General features: G+C 37.6%; 5 protein-coding genes across 6 annotated transcripts in view; 3 read left to right on the top strand and 2 right to left on the bottom strand.

The window, feature by feature from the left end:
* The first annotated feature begins 1,458 nt into the window (after positions 1-1,458).
* On the top strand, positions 1,459-5,732 carry LOC108622259 (CAP-Gly domain-containing linker protein 1-like). Its single transcript, XM_018020022.2, has 3 exons — positions 1,459-4,968; positions 5,057-5,203; positions 5,279-5,732. The coding sequence occupies exon 1, from the start codon at positions 1,944-1,946 to the stop codon at positions 4,758-4,760; it is 2,817 nt and encodes a 938-aa protein (XP_017875511.1). The 5' UTR covers positions 1,459-1,943; the 3' UTR covers positions 4,761-4,968; positions 5,057-5,203; positions 5,279-5,732.
* A 95-nt stretch (positions 5,733-5,827) lies between these two features.
* On the top strand, positions 5,828-13,988 carry LOC108622258 (transcriptional regulator ATRX homolog). 2 transcript variants are annotated; one of them, XM_018020021.2, is made up of 8 exons: positions 5,828-10,508; positions 10,579-10,788; positions 11,145-11,732; positions 11,947-12,244; positions 12,635-12,841; positions 12,959-13,075; positions 13,152-13,298; positions 13,374-13,988. In XM_018020021.2, exons 1-8 carry the CDS (start codon positions 6,265-6,267, stop codon positions 13,422-13,424), a joined length of 5,862 nt encoding a protein of 1,953 aa, XP_017875510.1. In that variant the 5' UTR covers positions 5,828-6,264; the 3' UTR covers positions 13,425-13,988. The 2 variants fall into 2 exon arrangements, with proteins under 2 accessions (XP_017875510.1, XP_017875509.1); XM_018020020.2 differs by having other exon boundaries at positions 5,829-10,508; positions 13,143-13,298.
* Ids (iduronate 2-sulfatase) lies at positions 13,903-16,932 on the bottom strand. Its single transcript, XM_018020024.2, has 5 exons — positions 15,832-16,932; positions 14,981-15,611; positions 14,776-14,913; positions 14,414-14,718; positions 13,903-14,338 (listed from the first exon to the last, which is right to left on the bottom strand). Exons 1-5 carry the CDS (start codon positions 16,015-16,017, stop codon positions 13,985-13,987), a joined length of 1,614 nt encoding a protein of 537 aa, XP_017875513.1. The 5' UTR covers positions 16,018-16,932; the 3' UTR covers positions 13,903-13,984.
* A 61-nt stretch (positions 16,933-16,993) lies between these two features.
* Positions 16,994-20,641, bottom strand: LOC108622210 (transcription factor IIIA). Its single transcript, XM_026811348.1, has 7 exons — positions 20,418-20,641; positions 20,150-20,353; positions 19,761-19,861; positions 18,716-19,675; positions 18,468-18,590; positions 18,079-18,384; positions 16,994-17,184 (listed from the first exon to the last, which is right to left on the bottom strand). Exons 2-6 carry the CDS (start codon positions 20,249-20,251, stop codon positions 18,093-18,095), a joined length of 1,578 nt encoding a protein of 525 aa, XP_026667149.1. The 5' UTR covers positions 20,252-20,353; positions 20,418-20,641; the 3' UTR covers positions 16,994-17,184; positions 18,079-18,092.
* The window catches only part of Ir76b (Ionotropic receptor 76b), a 7,774-nt gene continuing 5,399 nt past the window's right edge, over positions 18,363-20,737 (top strand). Inside the window, exon 1 of the mRNA XM_026811347.1 lies at positions 18,363-18,443. Within this exon, the coding sequence (XP_026667148.1) occupies positions 18,423-18,443 (21 nt within the window). The 5' untranslated portion in view covers positions 18,363-18,422. The remainder of the gene's footprint in view (positions 18,444-20,737) is intronic.

Raw genomic sequence — 20,737 nt, 5'->3', positions numbered from 1 at the left:
ACTTATCACATAATGTGGAGTGTCACGAAATTCTTTATTACAGGAATGATTTGTATAAGCAAAGATTGCGCGTTGGTCACCACCGAGAACGGTTGCATGTTCATGGTGAACGCGGAAGGTGACCAGTTTTCAACAACGAAGCTGGACAACAAATCGTCGCAAGCTAATTTACGGCATTTGGGCCTGGCGCGTTCACCGAATTCTGTGATTTTAATAAACGTGACTGTACCGGCCACTACGTACGATCATTTGTCAGTGAAAGAACCGAGCAAAATGCAAGTATTCGTTTTAAAAAACGAAGAGTGGAATCCTTTATCTCTTCTAACGAGGCTCAAGAATGAGAGGTTCAAGCATGCGTGGGACTGTTTAGAAGTGCTCAGGATTAGAGCGACACGGGTATCGGACCCGCAAGAAGTATTACCGAAGCTACCCTCGAATTTGAAGTCTCTAACTCTACACGAGCTACGAATCGCTATGTGGACCTCGATGATGATAGAGATATGTGATAAGAAAAAGATAATCCAGGGAATAGGGAGTATCGTCGGAGAAATATCCGACGCTCAACCGTTGATATTTCTCTACACTGCCTGCGATTATCTCGCTATCCTGGAACGTAAAGCGTTTATATCCACAGAACAGACACTTTCTGTTAGTTTATTAAAACATCACTTGAACACGTATTTAGCTAAAAATAATGACGATTCTCAGCTTTCGAATCTTGTTAGAACTACTTTAAGTAAACTATCCCGATTCGATTCTAGTCACAAAGAGACTTGCAATTTATGCGGAATAACGATAGAAAGTCCGTCCTGGAAAGTGACCATGTGCTCGCAAGGTCATTTATTGCCCAGATGCGCGATCACTCTTTTGCAAATAACTATGATGAATTATAAAAAGTGCCCAATATGTGGTTTAATATTTCATCACTGTTTGGAGGATGTATATGGAGAAACGAGATGCCTCTATTGCGATGTACCCGCGTTGGAAGATAATAGGCTTATAGGTTCAAGATCTGTACCTGTAGATAAAAGTTTGTCAAAACCGCGGGGTAATAATCTGGAGAGTATAGGTGATCAGGAGACGAAGGCAGCAATGGATGAAACCTGTTAATTCATATAATTTAATGTAAATTTCGCAAGAACAAATAAAATAAGCTCTTCTCATTTTTATGAAATTTTGTACAGAGTGTATAAAAATTATATATATATGTTTTGAGATGTTGAATTCAAGAGGCCACATGTATATAATGCTCTCACAGGAGTCACAGGTGCAATAAAAATATGTACCTAGATCATAGATAGGCGAACGCGGAGAAAGATCAAATTACAAAAAGACATTGTCCTTTCGGCCAATAAACTTGTTTTTGCCTAAATAGGAAAAGAATTATATCCAGTCTTTATTTGCATAATACCTTTTCTCCTCACATTCGAAACTCATTTAGACATTCTCCTAATAAATATTAGGAATTATAGTTTTATTAGGTTTTATATTTCAATAGTCGGCATGTCTGATACATTCTATCATCAGGTGGCGATAGTTACGCTTTTATTTAGAAACCAGTTAGCAACGTTAGCAAGTTCCAAGTTCCAAAATTCCAAACGTTCCAAACATCCATTGATCCAAATTGATCCAAACCACCAAACCGCACGTCACGCGTCGCACGCGTTGACTGGCATTGACCACACGCAAGCACACGTTTGAGAAAATATCAGCTGAAGAAACTATCGTAAAGTGTACAAGGTTACTTCGAGATCATTAATAATCGTCTTATTAACGATTTTGAATTTGTCTGATAATAATAACTGTTTGCACACGTTGAAATTCCTGTCAGTCGAAGAATATTCGACTTTACATGAACTTGCAATCGTTAAACGATGGAGGCATTTTTTACTTAGTTGAAAAATGCTTTTTTGTTAAAATCGTATATAATTCTTTTTATCATCATGTCTTCTAAAAAAGTTAAGGAAGGTAAGGGTCATGAATTCAATAACAATAGATATTTGTATATCAGGCAAATACGCGAGGCACTAAATAGACTAGAGAAATCAATGAAATGGTCATCGGATCATAATAATCAGATCTCTGAACGGAAAAAGCGTTTTATATTTGAGAATCTGTTATACACTACATCATCCGATGAAACCGACCCTGAAGGAAAATTTGTTCAGGCATATACAAGCAGAAAACTGACAAAACCTGATAAGCACAACTTAAAGAAAGATAGAAAAAGAAATTACACCAAAGTGATGAATGATAACAGTAACAGGGTAGAGTCAGATTCAGATTCCAGCGATTCTGAGGATGACATTAACGATAAACGTGCTGAAAGGAGAAAGAGAAGGTTCTTAACGTTGAAGTTGAAGGAGAAGAACTTGACCACATTGCATAGAGATGATATTGGATCCAGTTCCAGCAAAGAATTCCAGAAGTCGAAGATCTCTCACGTCGGTTCAAATGTGATGAAAAAACTGGCTCAAAGCCAAAAGCAGAATCGTATGACGTCCACCGATTCGAATTCTGAATCTGTGAATGAAAAGATCTTTACAGAAAGATTCAGTGATAAACAGAATATATTTTTCAAGTCTGGCATTAATAAAATTATGGACAAAATGAAGGAGCTTTGCTCAGACTATGAGCTGCAAATAGATAATATTAAATGCAAACATTTGAAGAAGGATATGCGACATTATGACTCAACAGAGAAAGTATTCAGAAAATTGATGAAGGTGATCGAAAATGTGAAAGAGGAGATAGACGTGCAAGAAAATGAGTTAATAAATTTCTATGAGGACTGGGAGAAGAATCGTCGCTCGGAAAACGCGGAACATGAAGACAGCTCGCCGAGCGAGGCTGTAGAATCAAAAGCAGCGGTGGACAAGAAGGAATCAGAGAAATTAAAGAATGTTTCTCGAGTGACACCCTTAGTCTCTGAGTGTGACAACGAGGTTTTGGGCAACGAGGCGCAAGCGACGGAAAAAATATCAATATATGATGACAGCGACCAGAGTGACGCTTCATTGATTTTGGTAAATAGAACTATAACAGACAAAATCTTGCCGGTCAAGACAGATTTAACAGAGCAAGCGAAATTAGCTGATGAAACTAGAGGCCAACAGGAAACATCTCAAGACTGTCTAGCTTCTGACATCATAATTCTGGACGTGTCCGAGGACGATATACATGATGATACCACAATAGAAAACGTAACTCCTTCGCCAGAAATCAAAGATGAAAGCGATAATGAATCACAGACGAATGTTACTTTAGATAACAACGAAAATGATTCCATGATTGACGAGAAGAAACGTAAAAGGAAGGGTTCGTCTGATAATGTCGAAGGATTAGAAAAGACACGTGAAAAAGAAATAGACAGTTTTTCGAACACGCTCGACGAAGTGGAGCGGCCTAAAAAGGCTTTGTTAACTTTGGATTCGGATGCGCCTCCAACTATGTTAGTTAACGATATAACTATAACTGTAAAACCAAACGAAAACGATAACTTTAAGAAAACGGAATCGTCGGGAACGGTGAAACCTGATAAAAAGACCAAAAAGTACAGCAGGCAAAATGAATTTGAAGATAAATGGCTGGAAGATATGATCCAGATTATAGAGGCAGAGTCTCTTGCTGTTCGTATGCTTTTCGAATCGAACTCAGATGATTCTTTAAGTTATACCGAGAAACCCATATTTAAAAGAAGTTTGAAAAGGAAATTAAATTCGATCGTTAGCAGCGCTGATTCAGATTCCGACGATGACAGTAACTTGAATGGTAAGGAACAAAATTCCTTAAAGAAAGAACAAAAGAAAAATAAAAGACCTTCGTCTTCGATTGAGAAACAAGGTAATAGTAACAGGGATTTGAACTCCAACATTAGTAGCGAGACGAGCATCGGAAAAAGGCATTCTTTAAGAAAAAAGAATGCTGAAAGTAAGAAAGTTTCGACGTCCCTTAAAATGCTACTAAATAATAAGTTGAAGAATTTGATTGAATCGGACAAAATATTTTCTAGCATGGTTGTTCTGGAGAGGTTACCAAAAAGCGCACTAAGAAAGCATCACAACACGTTGGAAAAGTCACGGGAATACTTGGAAAGCAAAGAATATGGAAGTTTAGTCAGTGTAGATAATCTGAGAAGAAACACTAGAAGCAGGAGCTTGTTGCGAAGCTCACAAATCACTCAGCTATGTAGAAACTCGAATAGTAAGAGCAAAGAAGTGGAGGAAACGTTATTAGATCATTTAAAAAGAGTCGAAGAAGGGGACTTCAATGAAGCCATAGGAAACGATGCTGTTTCTGATCCCGAAAATGACAATACAGTTACGAAATCCGATACATCTATGCAAAGCAACAAAGATTCGATCAAAAAGGCAGACACTGTTACAAAGAAAATGCTTTTGTATTCGTCGGATTCGGATGCTCCCATCGAGAAGAAAGTCTCGTCTGAAAGCGACGAAGAGAAAAATATGAATGAATCGGGAAAACCTGCAGAGAGACCAAGCGCGAAATCAACGCAGGAAGACAGTGACAAGGAAAATGACGAAAAACGGGAGAAGAGTAGATTGAGGTGGCATAAATTATCGACGATGAAGATTATTTCCGACTCAGACTCGGATGTTGATAGACAGAAATGGGATAAAAGGAGGAAAAATAGGCAGACTGCGAAAAATGATCAGGCAGAGGATTCTGAGAGTAATAACGATTCCGTCGTGAAACATAAACCTAGAACTCGTCGAATAATTATGGATTCGGATGATTAGAACGTCAAGTCTGGCCCTGACTCGAGTACTTAGTTCCGTAGAATTATTACAGAACAAATCGTCGGACAGCGAAAAGTATGTCGAGCTACATCAAGTATTCTAACGCAACTCCAGAGATGCAATAAATATTGATGATCCACTCGTTGGCAGAAATGTACAAGTACTGGGAAAAACAGACTATGCATAATGTCATGAAGCAACTACTCGAGTAGGTAATTTAGTCATTGTTAACAGTTTATTAAGTATTAGAAATTAGAAATGATAATATCAATCGAATAATATGTTTGACCATACAGAACCAATATACAAATTTGAGATCAATTAGACTGAATCCAGTAATGTTAAATCGGTTAGATTACGCGGTGCCGAATATAAACGCGAATATGTCAAATCAACCAAATAGGACCACCAGTAGACAAGCAGACGACGATTATGTTGTAGAGGTAATACTTTGAATTTTACATAGATAGCGAACAGAGATGATGATAATAGGTGAAACTGACTCTATCTAATTTCAGGTCACTTGTACGAGTAACCTTCTCCAATGTCTTTTTAATCAATGTTGAAGTTCTCCAGCTCATTCATTTACACCCCTTTAACACTAACGACAGATTTTTTCTGCACTAAGTTAAGATTGAAAATTTTGCGCTTGGATTATGAAGCATTTATGAAGCATACTTGATCTACTTCTTCTGTTGTGTGGACAGTTGACTCGAGACCTATCATTCCTTTGAAACTTTTGTTCTTCGTGATTAGTACTGTACGATACAGTATATGAAAAATTATTAACCTTTTGATCTTATATGTACATATGTTTGTATGTACAAATTATACAAGCGATGGAGATATTTATTTTTACTTAATTAAATGACATTTTTGTTCAAATCGTACATTATTGTTTCTGTATAGTTATATCTTCTACTAAAAAAAGAGGAAAATGTCACGAATCCAATAACAATGTAATTTAATATAAAATTTATACAAATAAAGAAAAATCTTCACACGAGTCTTCGAAGTATTTTGAATAAATGGTTTCGTATTTAAATAGTCGGCATGTCTGACACATTCTATCATCAGGTGGCGATAGTTACGCTCTTATTTAAAGCCCAAAATAAATACTGTGCATTAGAAGTTTCAAACATCGAAACCGAACGAGTTCTGATTTAACATTCGTATGCAGCAGTTCTTTACTTGATTCGACAGATTTTTATGGTAATAATTCGTGTCCGACGACGATCTCGAACGGTCGCAATGGACGTTTAAGAAAATGTCGGCTGAAGAAACTGTATCGGAAAGGGTTCCAGGTTACTTCGAGATCTTTGCTAATCACCTTATTAACGATTTTGAATTTGTCTGATAATAACTGTTTACACACGTTGAAATTCCTGTCAGTCGAAGAGTATTCGACTTTACATGTAATTGCAAACGTCAAACAATGGAGACATTTTTTACTTAGTTGAAAAATACTTTTTTGTTAAAATCGTATATAATTCTTTCTGTCGTTATGTCTTCTAAAAGGGTTAAGGAAGGTAAGTGTCATGAATTTAATAACAAGGAACCTTTTTATATCAAGCAAAGACGCATGGCACTAAATAGACTAAAGGAATCAATGAAACCATTATTGGATGATAATAACACCTCTGAACAGAAAAAGTCTTCTGTATTTAAGAATGACTTAGACACTACATCATCCAGTGAAACCGATCCTGAAGGGAAGTTTGCTCAGTCACATACAAGCAGGGAACGGACGAAACTTGATAAGCATAACCTAAAGAAAGATAGACGAAGTAGTTACATCAATGTGAGAAATGATAAAAGTAAAAGGATAGAATCAGATTCAGAGTCCAGCGATACTGAGGATAATATTAATGATAAACGTGCTGAAAGGAGAGACAGAAGGATCTTAATGTTGAAATTGAAGGAGAAGAACTTGAACACTTTGCATAGAGATGATACTGGATCCAGTTCCAGCAAAGAATTTCAGAAATCGAAGATCTCTCACGTCGGTTCAAATGTAATGAAAAAACTGGCTCGAAGCCAAAAGCAGAATCGTATGACGTCCACGGATTCGAATTCTGAATCTGTGAATGAAAAGATCGCTACAGAAAAGCTCAGTGATAAACAGAATATATTCTTCAAGTCTGGCATTAATAAAATTATGAATAAAATGAAGGAGCTTTGCTCAGAATATGAACTGCAAGTGGATAATATTAAGTGGAAGCATTTGAAGAAGGATATGCGAAATTATGACTCGACAGAGAAAGTATATAAAAAATTGAAGACGGTGATCGAAAGTATGAAGGAAGAGCTTGACGTGCAAGATAAGAAGCTAATAAATTTCTACGAGGACTGGGAGAAGAATTGTCGATCGGAGAACACGGAACATGAAGACAGCTCGCCGAGCGAGGCTGAAGAATCAAAAACAGCGGTGAACGAGAAGGAATCGGAGAAATTAAAGAATGTTTCTCAAGTGTCACCCATAGTCTCCGAATGTGACGACGAGATATTTTCCGGCAACGAGGCGCAAGCGACGTTAGGAAAAAATGATAAAAATAAAATCGAAAATCTTCCTACTATTGCAGAAATATCAATGAATGATGACAGCGATCAGGTTGATGCTTCACCGATCGTGGCAAATAGAACTATAAGAGACAAAATATTGCCGGTCAAGACAGATTTAACAGAGCAAACGAAGTTAGCTGAGGAAACTGGAGATCAAAAGGAAACATCTCAAGAGTGTCCAGCTTCTGACATCCTGAGTCTGAACGTGTCCGTGGATGATATATTCGATGAAACCACAATAGAAAACGTATCTCCTTCGCCAAAAATCAAAGATGAAAGCGATAATGGATCAGAGACGGATGTTACTTTAAATAAAAACGGAAGTGATTCCATGATTAACGAAAGGAAACGCAAGAGGAATAATTCGTCTGATACTGTCGAAGGATTAGAAAAGTCACGTGAAAAAGAAATGGACAGTTTTTCGAACACACTCGACGAAGAAGAGCGGGCTAAAAAAGCTTTGTTAACTTCGGATTCAGATACGCCCCCAATTACGTTAATTAACGATATAACTACAACTGTAGAATCGAGCGAAAACGATAACATAAAGGAAACGGATGCTACAGAAACAATGAAACCCGATAAAAAGAGGAAAAAGTATAATAACAGGCAAAATGAATCCGAAGATAAATCCCCGGAAGATTTGACCAAAATTATGGAGGCTGAATCTCTCGCTGTCCGTATGCTTCTCGAATCGAACTCAGATGATTCTTTAAGTCATTCCGAGAAACCCATATTTAAAAAGAGTTTGAAACAGAAACTAAATTCGACCGGTAGTAGCGAAGATTCAAGTTCCGACGACGACAGTAATTTGAATGGTGAGAAACAGAATTCCTCAAAGGAAGGACAAAAGAAAAATGAAAGACCTTCGTCTTCGATTGAAAAACAAGATAACAGCAGCAAGGACTCGAACTCCAACATTGATAGCGAGTCGAGCATCGGAAAGAGGTATTCTTTAAGAAAAAAGAATGCTGAGAATAAGAAAGATTCGACATCGCTTAAAATGCTAGTAAATAATAAGATGAAGAATTCGATTGAATCGGACAAAATAATTTCTTGCAAGGTTGTTCTAGAGAGATTACCGAAAAGCGTACTAAATAAGCATAACAACACGTTGGAAAAGTCACGGGAATACTTAGAAAGCAAAGAATTTCGAAGTTTAATCCGTGTAGATAATCTGGGAAGAAACACTAGAAGCAAGAGCTTGACGCGAAGTTCAAACATCACTCAGTTATGTAGAAACTCGAAAAGTAAGAGCAAAGAAGCGGAGGAAACGTTATTGGATCATTTAAAAAGAATCGAAGAAGGGAACTTCGATGAAGCCGTGGGAAACGATGCTGTTTCTGATCCCGAGAACGATAATACAGTTATGAAAACCGATACCACTATGCAAAGCAACGAAGATTTGATCAAACAGGCAGACGCTGTTACAAAGAAAATGCTTTTGTATTCGTCGGATTCGGACGCTCCTATCGAGAAGAAAGTCTCGTCTGAAAGCGACGAGGAGAAAAATATGAATAAATCGGGAAAACCTGTGGAGAAACCAATCGCGAAATCAACGCAGGAAGACAGTGATAAGGAAAATGACGAGGAACGGGAGAAAAGTAGATGGAGGAGGCATAAACTGTTGACAATGAAGCTTACCTCAGATTCAGACTCGGATGTTGCTAGACAAAAATGGGTTAAAAAGCAGGAAAAGTTGGCAGAGACTGCGAAAAATGATCAAGCAGAGGATTCGGAGAAGAATAACGACTCCATCATGAAACGCAAACCGAGAACTCGTCGAAAAATTATGGTTTCAGATGATTCGGATGTCAAATCTGACCCTGACTCGAATAGTTCCGTAGAATTACTAGAGAATAAATCGTCGGATAGCGATTCTTCAGTGGGAAAACGGAAGAAGGGAAATAAGCGCAAAATGCAAAAATCATCCGACTCAGATTCGATGACAGTTAAAAAAAAAACCAAACCCAAACGAAAGCGTATTAAAAATATGTCGAGCGATAGCGATGCAGAGAGCGATGATCAAATGACCAATTCTCAAGGAACGCCCGGTAAGAAAGGTCGCAAAAACATCCGGAAAGTGATGGAAGAGGAACTGGTTGCGGATGATACCAAGTTGGCCGCAAAAGCAGAGGAGGAGAGGCTTAAACGTATTGCGGAGAGACAGAAGGTGTACAACGAAATGTACGAAGCTAGACTGGCTAGCGAGGAAAAGGTGGATAAACTAGTATTAGATTTCGATCCGGACACGAAGAAGGAGCTAGTAACCGTTCACGAGAAGCTGGTCAAACGTCTGAAACCGCATCAAGCCGAAGGGATAAAGTTCATGTGGGACGCGTGTTTCGAATCGCTCGAGAGAATAAAGACTTCACCTGGCTCCGGATGTATAATCGCGCATTGCATGGGACTGGGGAAGACGCTTCAGGTGATTGCGTTGGTGTACACGCTACTAACTCACGAGCAGACCGGCGTCAAAACTGTGTTGATCGTCTCACCGCTGAACACGGTACTTAACTGGTTAAACGAATTCAATTTATGGTTGAAGGACCTAGACGACTACAATGATGTGGACGTGTACGAGATGACAAAACTTAAAAAGAACGTCGAGCGTGTTTACCAATTACAACATTGGCACGAATCCGGCGGCGTAATGATCATCGGCTACGAGATGTTTAGGAATCTCAGTGCGAATAACAACAGAATGAGGAAGAAGATGAGAGAAGATACTCTGAGGTATTTGATAGATCCCGGGCCAGACTTGATAGTTTGCGACGAGGGGCATTTACTAAAAAACGAGGACACTGCTCTGAGCAAATCCATAAAACGTATTAAGACTCTACGGAGGATCGTTCTCACAGGAACGCCGTTGCAGAATAATTTGAATGAGTACCATTGCATGGTACAGTTCGTGAAACCCAGCTTACTTGGTACGAAGGCGGAATTCTCAAACAGATTTGTGAATCCGATTACTAATGGCCAGTTCGATGACTCTACGGAGTACGACGTTAAATTAATGAAGAAACGGGCGTATGTATTAAATAAGATGTTGAAAGGTTGCGTGCAAAGATGCGATTATTCCGTGTTGACACCGTTTTTACCACCGAAACAGGAATACGTGATATTTGTCAGCCTAACGGAAACGCAAATCAATTTGTACCGATATTATTTAAATCATCTCGCGAGGTACGTGAAACAATTAATTAAACGTTTCGGGGTATACTGGATGTTAAATGTTATTTTTTATTGATTTCAGAAAGGGCCGTTACACGGCAACTCTTTTCGCCGATTTCCAAGCGTTGCAAAGGATATGGACCCATCCCCTCGTTTTGCGGATGAACTCCGAGAAAATCGAAAAGTTGAACGAGAAAAAACTAGACTCCGAATCTGAAGGATCTTTAAAGGACTTCATCGATGATTCTGACACAGAATCTGGAAAGAGTAGCAGCAGCTCTAGTAGTGTCTAGTAAGTGCAAAAGTTTTGATACAAATTTTATTTAAATATTATACCACAGGGTTGCAAATAATCGATTAAGTCTTTAATTCACTTGAACATTAATTACGTTTAATTCTTAGCTGAATTTTATCTAATTAGAAATTAAATTTCAATTATTAGATAAGAATTTTTTTAATTAAGAATTAAAGTCCAATTTATAATTCACATTAACGATTAAACTTTAGCCTTTAGTTCAAAGATGTTCAATCAAAATTGAATTTTCAATTCCATTCATGCGGTAATTAAAATTCTGCAACCGTGACAGTATTCCCTCGGGAAATATGACTACAGCCTGCGGATCGAATGTTCAAAAAAGTTTTCTCTAGCATTGAGGATGACGATGCAGCTCCAAACGCTGGAAAGTCACAGAACAAAACATCAAAAAGGGGTACGAGGAACACACCTGCAATAGACGTACCAGAGGAAACGGAGGAACCCGAGAAGAAGGAAGAAGAATGGTGGTTGCAATTTGTGAAGCCCGAGGATCTTGAAGACATGAGGGTTTCGGCAAAACTGATGCTGCTCTTTGGCATTTTGAAAGAATGCGAACAAATCGGTGACAAAGTGTTGGTATTCTCGCAGTCGTTATATTCGTTGACTCTGATCGAACGTTTCCTGGAGAAGATCGATGATAGCACCCAGAACAACAGCACCTCGGAGCTGATCGCTGGTCACACCGGTAGCTGGTCGTTGGGTTTGGATTATTTCCGGTTGGACGGACAAACGAACGCTGAGAACAGAAGCGCGTGGTGCAAGATATTTAACAGGCCGACGAACACGAGAGGTAGACTATTCTTAATCTCGACGCGGGCTGGTGGGCTGGGAATAAACCTGACTGCTGCCAATCGTGTCATCATATTCGACGCCAGTTGGAACCCTTCTCACGATGTCCAAAGCATATTCCGCGTGTATAGGTACGTGTCTACTGACGTGTCTTAACTACTTGCGGTGGAAAGATGTGATACGCACGTCGAGATGCTTCTGTTACCGGAACGCCAGCGACGTGTACCATACGTCGTCGGCGATTGTTGCAGAAAGAAAAATGACGTGCGTGGCACGCACAACTGTGAATTTCCTTGCACCGCAAGTGGTTAAATAAATTTAGGCTGACATTATTAATTATTACAGATTCGGTCAGAAAAAACCTTGTTACGTTTATCGATTCCTAGCAACTGGAACAATGGAGGAGAAGATTTACAATCGTCAGGTGACAAAACTGTCACTCTCTTGCAGGGTTGTCGACGAGCAACAGATAGAACGTCATTACAGTAATAATGATCTCAGCGAATTGTATACCTTCGAGCCCAAAACCGAAGATAATCAAACTTTGAATTTACCAAAGGACAGATTATTGGCAGAAATATTTTTGAAGTACAAGAACTATGTGAAAAATTATCATGAGCATGACTCCCTCTTAGAAAACAAAGTAATTTATCTATTTTATTATAATGACTACTAGCACTTAACACTATTTTATCTTACTATTATATAGATAGAAAGCGTCCGTTTGTATTTTAGGAAAAATCTAAAAAACGACTGACCAAATTTGGATTATAGCTTTCTTATATACTTTGGAGTATCGTAGTATATATGTATTTCTAAAACAAAAACTATTATTATGAGTAATAAAAATAAAGCTCTATTTTTCTGTGCATATGAGCACTGAGCAGACACGCGATAGCTATACAAGGAAGCTATATTTCCATTGTAAATGTTTTAGCCTTTTGCAGCCGCGGACGAGGCTGATATCTCTTAGATATGAAATATGAGATATGAGAAATAATATCTTTTATATATAAATTTGTTTTATTCATAGACCGAGGAAGAGTTAAACGAGGAAGAGAGAAAGCAGGCTTGGACGGAGTACGAAGAGGAAAAGAAGGGAAAACCGAAAGTGTTACCAACGTTCGCGATGCAGGGAGCATACACCCAAAATCCGTTGATGAATAATCAGTACACTCCGATACCGCAAATGAACCTAGCCACGGATTACAGTAATCTTCGAGAACTTCTTCAGAAAGATGTAAGATTATTATTCTATCGCGTACATAATTGAAAAACGATATTACTCTTCTATAATTGAAAGAGGAAATTCTAATTTGAGTATATGGAGTTACATTATTAATGGAATGTTTTACAGTATCCCAACGCAACTCCAGAAATGCAGCAAATGTTGACGAGTCGCGCGTTGGCAGAAATGTACAACTACTGGGAAAAACAGACTATGAACAATGTCACGAAGCAACTACTCGAGCAGGTAATTTAGTCATTGTTAACAATTCATTAAGCACTAGAAATAATAATCTCGAGCTAATATATGTTAGCCGATACAGAATCAAAATACAAATTTGAGAGCAGTTATATCGAATCCAGTAGCGTTAAATCGGGTAAATTACGTGATGCCGAATGTAAACGCGAATATGTCGAATCAACCAAATAGGACCACCAGTAGACAAGCGGACGACGATGATGTTATAGAGGTAACACTTTGAATTTTATGTAAAGAGAGAATGGAGGTGATGATAATAATTAAAAATGATTTTATCTAATTTCAGGTCACCTCTACGAGTACAGTGAATAACATAAATAAAAATCAAGAAGAGTAAACGAAAGAAAATATGTGGCTATTCTTTTCATATTCTTTTAAGTTTATAATCCTAGATAATGTCAGTATTAATGTAATTTATATCGATTTCAAGTAGCGTATATATTTTTGGCATCACATGAAAAGCCTTTGCAAAGCAAACTCTCGTTACATCTCCGAATTGATACATAATATTATCTAGGGCAAGTGAATTTTACTGTTTCATATGCTCAAAACAAAAGAATGGGTACAATTTTTTGAAATATTGATGGCACATAGCTATTAATTATGAAAAAAATTCCGTTATTGATTTGAATAATATAAGATTTTAATGAATATATGACATTCAGAAATTGTATTTATGTTACTAGTAGTTTAATATAAAAGTCGTAAGCATTGAGAAGATATAAATCTAGACGTTCAGTTTACATTTAATTGAATTTGTTAGAATTTTGAAAAAAATGTATATAAGGATTCCTTGGTAGAATGATACGAATTACTTGTTTTCTACTAGTTATACTAGACTCATTTTTATAATAAAGTTTTGATCAATAATACTTTCTAGGCAGAAAGTAAAGAAAATTAATTGTGTTTATTCGTCGGGAAAATTCTTCCCCAACGCTTTTCAAGAAAGCTCTTTAACTTTCCCTTCACTTTCGCGTACTTCGACAAATAGGCCACGTTCTGATTCTCACCATCCTCGTTATTATAATCGTATAGCTCCTCCGCGATCGTAGAATTCCAATCTGGTACTTTATTTTCGGCTTTAAAGGACAGCCAAGCTGTGTACCGATACCTGTACTTCCTTACCGTGTATCCCATTGCTTTGATTTCTTTTAAACACGGTTGATCGCTATTTGGATGCATCGACGGCTTTATATTTGGTCTTGGATATTGCGAAAAAGCAGCACTTTTCCAACGTACTTTGTACAATAGCTGTAAATTACAGTTGTAAGTTCGCTTCTTATAATTCTTTAAAATTATATATATTGTGGACGTTTATGGATTTACCGTTCTATTTGAAGCAGCTTTTATGAGCGGCACGAGGCTACTCCCTTCGCTACAAGTGATTTCTGTATTCCTTTTTGAGCAACTGGGTATGGGAATGTTTGCTAAGTCCGCGATAGTCGGAAATACATCAACTAATTCTATTAGAAAAGGTATAACTGTTGGAGTGTACGAAGAAGCAGGCTTATTGATTGAATCTCGTTTTTCTCTTTTAGATAGGCTGGGTATCGATATTATCAATGGTACTTTTAAAGCAACATCGTAATTGCTATATTTTGCCCATTCCGCGTGTTCTCCTAACGACCATCCTACGCAAATGTTAATTAATAAGATATCAAGTATGAATATTAATATTCACTTCTCACCATGATCTGACATTAATATTATTGTAGTATTTTTTCGAATTGACGAAGCTTCCAATTGATTTATTAACTCGCCAATTAAATCATCGATGTACGTAACAGAGGCGTAATACGACTGAATGATTAATTTGGCAAAACGTTCTAAAAAATATAAATTAATGTTTCTAATTAAAGCGATGGTATTATACGTATTATAATTCTAATTTACTTGGTATCTTTTGCCAGGGGAATCTCAGATTCAATGCCGCCACGTCGTCTCGTTTCCTTAAATCATTCCAAGGATTATAAGCTACGCTACTAACATTCTTTGGCCATTTATACGGCTCGACTATTTTAAATTTCTGCAATGGATGATACTTTAGATATCCTTCAGGATATTTGAACGGTATATGAGGCTTCTGAAAACCAACAGCTAAAAAGAAGGGAGTAACATTCCCTGCTTGATTAGATAGAAACCGTTTAGCTTCTTGCATAATCTCTATGTCTGGCAACGTTTTATTCGGCATTGAAGACACATCAACTGGGCAAACAAGATTTAACATAGGCTCTGTCGTTAAGTTTGATCGACACACGGCCACATTCTTGTATCTTTCCGTAAAAGGATGAAAGGGGATTTCAGACCAAGAGTAAGGGTAATCGTCAGAATGATTCGAACTGATTCCTGGATGAAATACTTTTCCTATAGCTTTCGTAATGTAGCCGTTGCTTCTCAAATGCTGGGGCAACGTTGTAAAATTGCCAACGCTTTCGCGCCAGTAACTGTGGGTGTCGTAAAGGCGAAGGGTGTCGGGTCTTCTACTTGTCAAAAATGAGTTTCTACTCGGCGCACACAGGGCTTGCTAAAAATCAAAATTATTTCTCTTCATTTCATTTGTCCTCTACAACAGTTTTATCAGATTTTATGCCTTCTTCTTATCTTTCAATTGAATTTCAAACTTTCGTGAACATCCCGCGAGAACACGTATGCTACGATTACGCTTGAATTATGATATTTTTTTAACTACGTTTACATAGTAAGGATAGAAAGATCTAAAGTAAAATCGTTATTTTCTCTCTAACCTGAGCGTATGCCCGATTGAAAGTGAAACCTTCCGTTGATAATTTATCTATATTCGGCGTGTAAGCCTTTTCGTCACCGTAAGATCCTAGAGCGGGCCTTAAATCGTCTACGATTATTAATAGGAAATTATGCCCCTCTGCCACGCACCAATTAATCACGCAAATAAAATATAACGTACAGAACATTTTTAACGTGTTAGAACACCCGCGTATGATCGTACTTGATTTAAGCAAAAGCCTCAGTAGATTGATATGGACCAAGGCTGAAGACTTAATAGAGAAATTGCCCTATTTCGATTTCACTTTTATACTTATATGCATGGATAACACATTGGACCGTGAGTCAACTGTAGGTAAAATGTTGCTCCGAAATCAGAGAATTACCTGTACATATTTTATAATAATGATAAAATTGGCTTCTGAGAGAGGCTCTACCTCTTTCAAATTTTCCTTAAATCTGCCGCTAGAATTGTAGGCATAATTCATTCTATGTTACGCAAAAATGTATTCAATCGTTGGTTTAAAATAAAAAAGCTAAGAAGAAAGTAAAGCTTCTACGCGGTTCACTCAGGGAACAAATAGAATTTTAATTATGTTGCGAAGCATCAGAACAGGAAACAAGAGATGATAGGTCACGAAGTGGTTTGTAAACTGGATTTGCATTACAGACCAACTCGCTATTGCACTTTATTTTCTTCTCAATGTACAGACATACAAATGAAAATGCTGGATAAAATGCTTACGTTCCTACGCATATGCCCTACCTACTTAATACGATAGCTACAACGATCATTATCTAATATAAATTACATCAAAATGATACAGTAATATAAAATAGTAAAAATTAGTATGGAAAGTCAAGAGTTTCATATTTCCTTGCGTATATTAACATACGCGCGAATTACTCTGCGATGAACTTCTGTTCTCTTTCGAACTTTATTCATTTGTCTATTGAACTTGCCAATCTAGGCTTGTCGGTCTACGAAACTGAATAATCGATTACAAAGATATTTGATCATCTTAGATATTAAGGATGTATTGGCTATACAGTCAATCCCAAAAGTTTATGTACCTTAGAAAAACGCATTTCCTATAATTAAAAAGAAATCAGACATCGGAAGAACAATGCTAATAATAAATAGCTACGTGCTAAAGAGTATAGANCAATACATCCTTAAATCTGAATTATAATTATACTTTAACACAAGATTCTTTTGAGGACGGTCAAACATTTTTGTGATCGATTCTATGTTTTGCGTTCTTATTCATTTATTATTTACTTAGCTTTAAAGTTGTTCCAGCTTCATTTCATATTCCCTCTTTTCGAGATAATTTAATATTTCTTAAGAGCATCTGTAACGATTATTTCTTTTTATGAAAATGACGACCGGGCTGTGGATTTTTACACAAAATTCCCACATTGGAGAAATCGGATTCGAACAGAAATGTTAATTCTCCAAATATTATAATGTGTACTTAAAACTACGAATATTTTTGTCTCGTACTATGTGAATTATCTGCACGTTTGAGTTATTAATAATCGCATAAAAATCCGCAGTCCGATAATAACAGTAAGATATGCTTAAAAACAGCGAAACATACTGTTATATTATGTTTCCTTTATAAGGATTAATATTCTTTAATTGTAATGCCTATAAAAGTTTTCAATATTAATACAAAAGAACCGAACTTTTTTAAATTCCATATTTGGTAATGAGAAAATAGCGGGATTTATGAAACGGTCTAGTAACTGATTAATAAATAGCGGATTTTATGAACTTAGAAGAGTATTGAATATATCAGAAATTTAAACACTGCCTCTAATGTATAAAACTGTATAGAATATCAAGAATAATAATTAAATACTTATTGCAATATTTAAACGATAGAATTAATGTTTACCCAAAAATACATTTTTCATACTGATACCATAAATAATTGATTTTGCTGATGAAAATCTGCAGTCCATTAATTAACAAGAGCCGTCGACATTAAAATCAGTAACGCAGAAGTTAAAAAAAAATGACTAGCCAAAAAGACGAGGAATCGAATATGGGAGGAACGATAATTTGCTTCGCGATTCGAGCAATCACGGGCGCAGAGTTGCTCGTAAAATAATAGTGATTTTTAAATATGAGAATTGAAAAACCTGATTAGCGAAATAATAATGATGAGAATCGACATTACTTTCCCGCCAATCTAACTTGATGATCAACGTTAATTATTTATCGTCGTATTTCAACTTACTAGTTAATCTCAAGTCAATCCCGAGCTTCCTTCTTAACGATCGACGACAATCTCTGTTGCTCGTCAGTGCTTATCGTACAGTCATTTACATTAATATTACTCTTTGCTTTCGAGTCAGTCTTAAAGTTTACTTGCGGGTTCGTAGCATCATCTTTAAACATCTCGGCGTAATGAAAACTACTCCCATTCCCAGTCTTCGCTTTCGCGTTTGTGCCAGCGTTATTGCCGTTCGCGTGACACTCGGTGAAGTGTTTAACAAGCAACATCGTCGTGCTGAACTCTGATTCGCATCCAGGAATCTTGCAACTGAAACACGCATTTTACGATCTAGCGTAATTTCTTGAATGTTACAACAATTCCAAGCCGTACGTTAGAGTAAAAAAACTGACCGAAATATTTCGTTATTCTTCATTCCTGGTATCGGCAATTTCGAATTAGCATGATTGTCCTGGTAATGTTTCCACAAACCAGTCACGTTGCTCACTTGTGCTCCACAGCCAGGAATTTTGCATCTAATTAATAAACGATTAATTACGCATATCTTGTATTCACAATGAGGTAAACGTCCCAATTTATGTTCTGTGTGAATAAAGATTGGGACGTTTACCTTGTATTGTAATAATATCGTTGAACTTACAAGAAAAAACTGACGGTTGAAGCTTTCCCTTGCTTTAATTTCACTAGTTTGTTCGAGTTCGAATTGACTGTATTCATTACTACCTTGTGACTCTCTTGGTGGTGACGATAATGGGATATGTATTTATACTTTCTCCCGCAGCCGTTCACGCCGCATTTATAAATCTCTTGCTTGTACCTGGACATGCGCTGCTTCTTCGGCGTGTACTCCTCGTCGTCCGAGCAATTGCTATTCGTTTCCGCGTTGTTCTCCTCAGTTTTGAGAAACACCCTCTCGAGATTATCCAGCTCGGCCCTATGCTCCTGCGTCCTCGAATTAATACCGCACATTTCATTCTTTGTGTTATTCTTCGTGATAGTAATATCACCGTTCACGTAAATCACGTTGGCTTTCTCTTGGGAGGAATGTTCCGTCTGCAATTCCGAACATTTGTTCGCGTTACCTTCGTACTTGCACAGAAAATTCTCCGCGTTCAGAATCAGATTTTCGTTCATAGAAAAATTGCCAGTCTCGTTTAGAGATTCTCCGGCGGAAGAGTAATTTTCCTTTGAACTATCATTCGTATTATTCTGTTCCTGATCGACTTCCTTCTTCTGTTGTTGCTGTACATTGTCATTTCTGTGAACGTTTTGCTCGTTGTTATCGTCGTACTGGCGTACTTTTATCCCGAATGTATCGCCACTTCTCTTCTCATACTCTTCCGAACTCTGTACAGCTTCCTCTTCCACTGTGTTTTCGGGATCCTCGAAGCATATTACTTCGGGCTCGGTCGGTAGTGGCAACGGTTGCCTATGACAGTTCTCGATATGTTCTTCTAGACTGATACTGGTCGCGTGTAAAGACCCGCAATTCGTGTACGGGCATATAAACACATTTGTCTCATTGTTATGCCATTCCTGATAATGACGCCACATGCTCCCAGGATCTGACAATTCCTCCCCACATCCTGGTTCCCTACAACTATCATCGAATTTTGCTATATCACAGACTTATAGGTATTTCACAATATTTTATTCGATTTATTATTGTGGCTAATGTTACATACATAAATCTTATCTTTAAAGCTTCAAGAGCCTCGTGGGTCTTATACTCATCTTGATTGGTAAACGTCTTGCCACAACCTCGTTGCTTACAAGTATACACTTCCTAGAATTGTTGATCTAAATTAACATCATGTCGAGCTCCCTAATAATGTTTATAATTTGGATACATAGACTGAACATTTAAAACATAAGAATGAAAATGAAAATGAATTATTTTATTGTCATATATATATAATCATTATCATTATCATTGATCATTAGCTTGAAAACTGACAATCGTATAAGATCATAGGAGATTGAAAAATGCGGGTGTACATGCATTCGTCGAACGATTTGTTTTGAGTTAGAGGTCGTTGAACCCTTTCAGTTAAATGGCTCCGGCGAATTTTACCTTTTTAGGTGCGATTTCCTCGATGGTGCGATTCCTTGAAACGAATCGGATCACGCTGACTTCGGCGGGCCTGTCTGTGCAGGTGTCCGTGCCCTGGCCCATCCTGGCAAGCCGAACTTTGCGTCGACGATAACGGCGAACGACGCGGCTATTCCGACACTCACATAACCTTCTCACCAATGGGCACTGGCAATTTTCACGCTCCTTGAATGAAAATTATGCATATACGGTCGTGTACGCGGACGATACGCTCCGCCGAGCCGCTTACCAACAAAAATTCGACTGGCCGTCGGCCCAAAATATACCGCCACTCTTCGCGCCTCACATTTTAATCATCGTCAATAATATCAATCACTTGTTGTCATTTCAAAACCCCGGCTACTCCATCCTCCATTGGAGCACTGTAGCTGCATAGTCTTCTTCTTCCACCATTACGAAACTTCGTCCCGATACATCATTGAGAACCACTGACGGAGGATATCGCCAGTGGCGAGGGTGGCGAGTCAGATCTGATTTGAATTCAAGAGACACTGATGAATTTAAAGATATTGATATATTGTATATAAAAATAAGTAAAATCCGGTTCTC

Source organism: Ceratina calcarata, unplaced genomic scaffold, assembly GCF_001652005.2.
Source record: "Ceratina calcarata isolate Rehan_Ccalc_2016 unplaced genomic scaffold, ASM165200v1 scaffold211.2, whole genome shotgun sequence".
Classification (NCBI taxonomy): domain Eukaryota; kingdom Metazoa; phylum Arthropoda; class Insecta; order Hymenoptera; family Apidae; genus Ceratina; species Ceratina calcarata.
The sequence above is the reverse complement of the archived record's forward strand: the minus strand, read 5'-3'. Positions and strand labels throughout refer to the sequence as shown.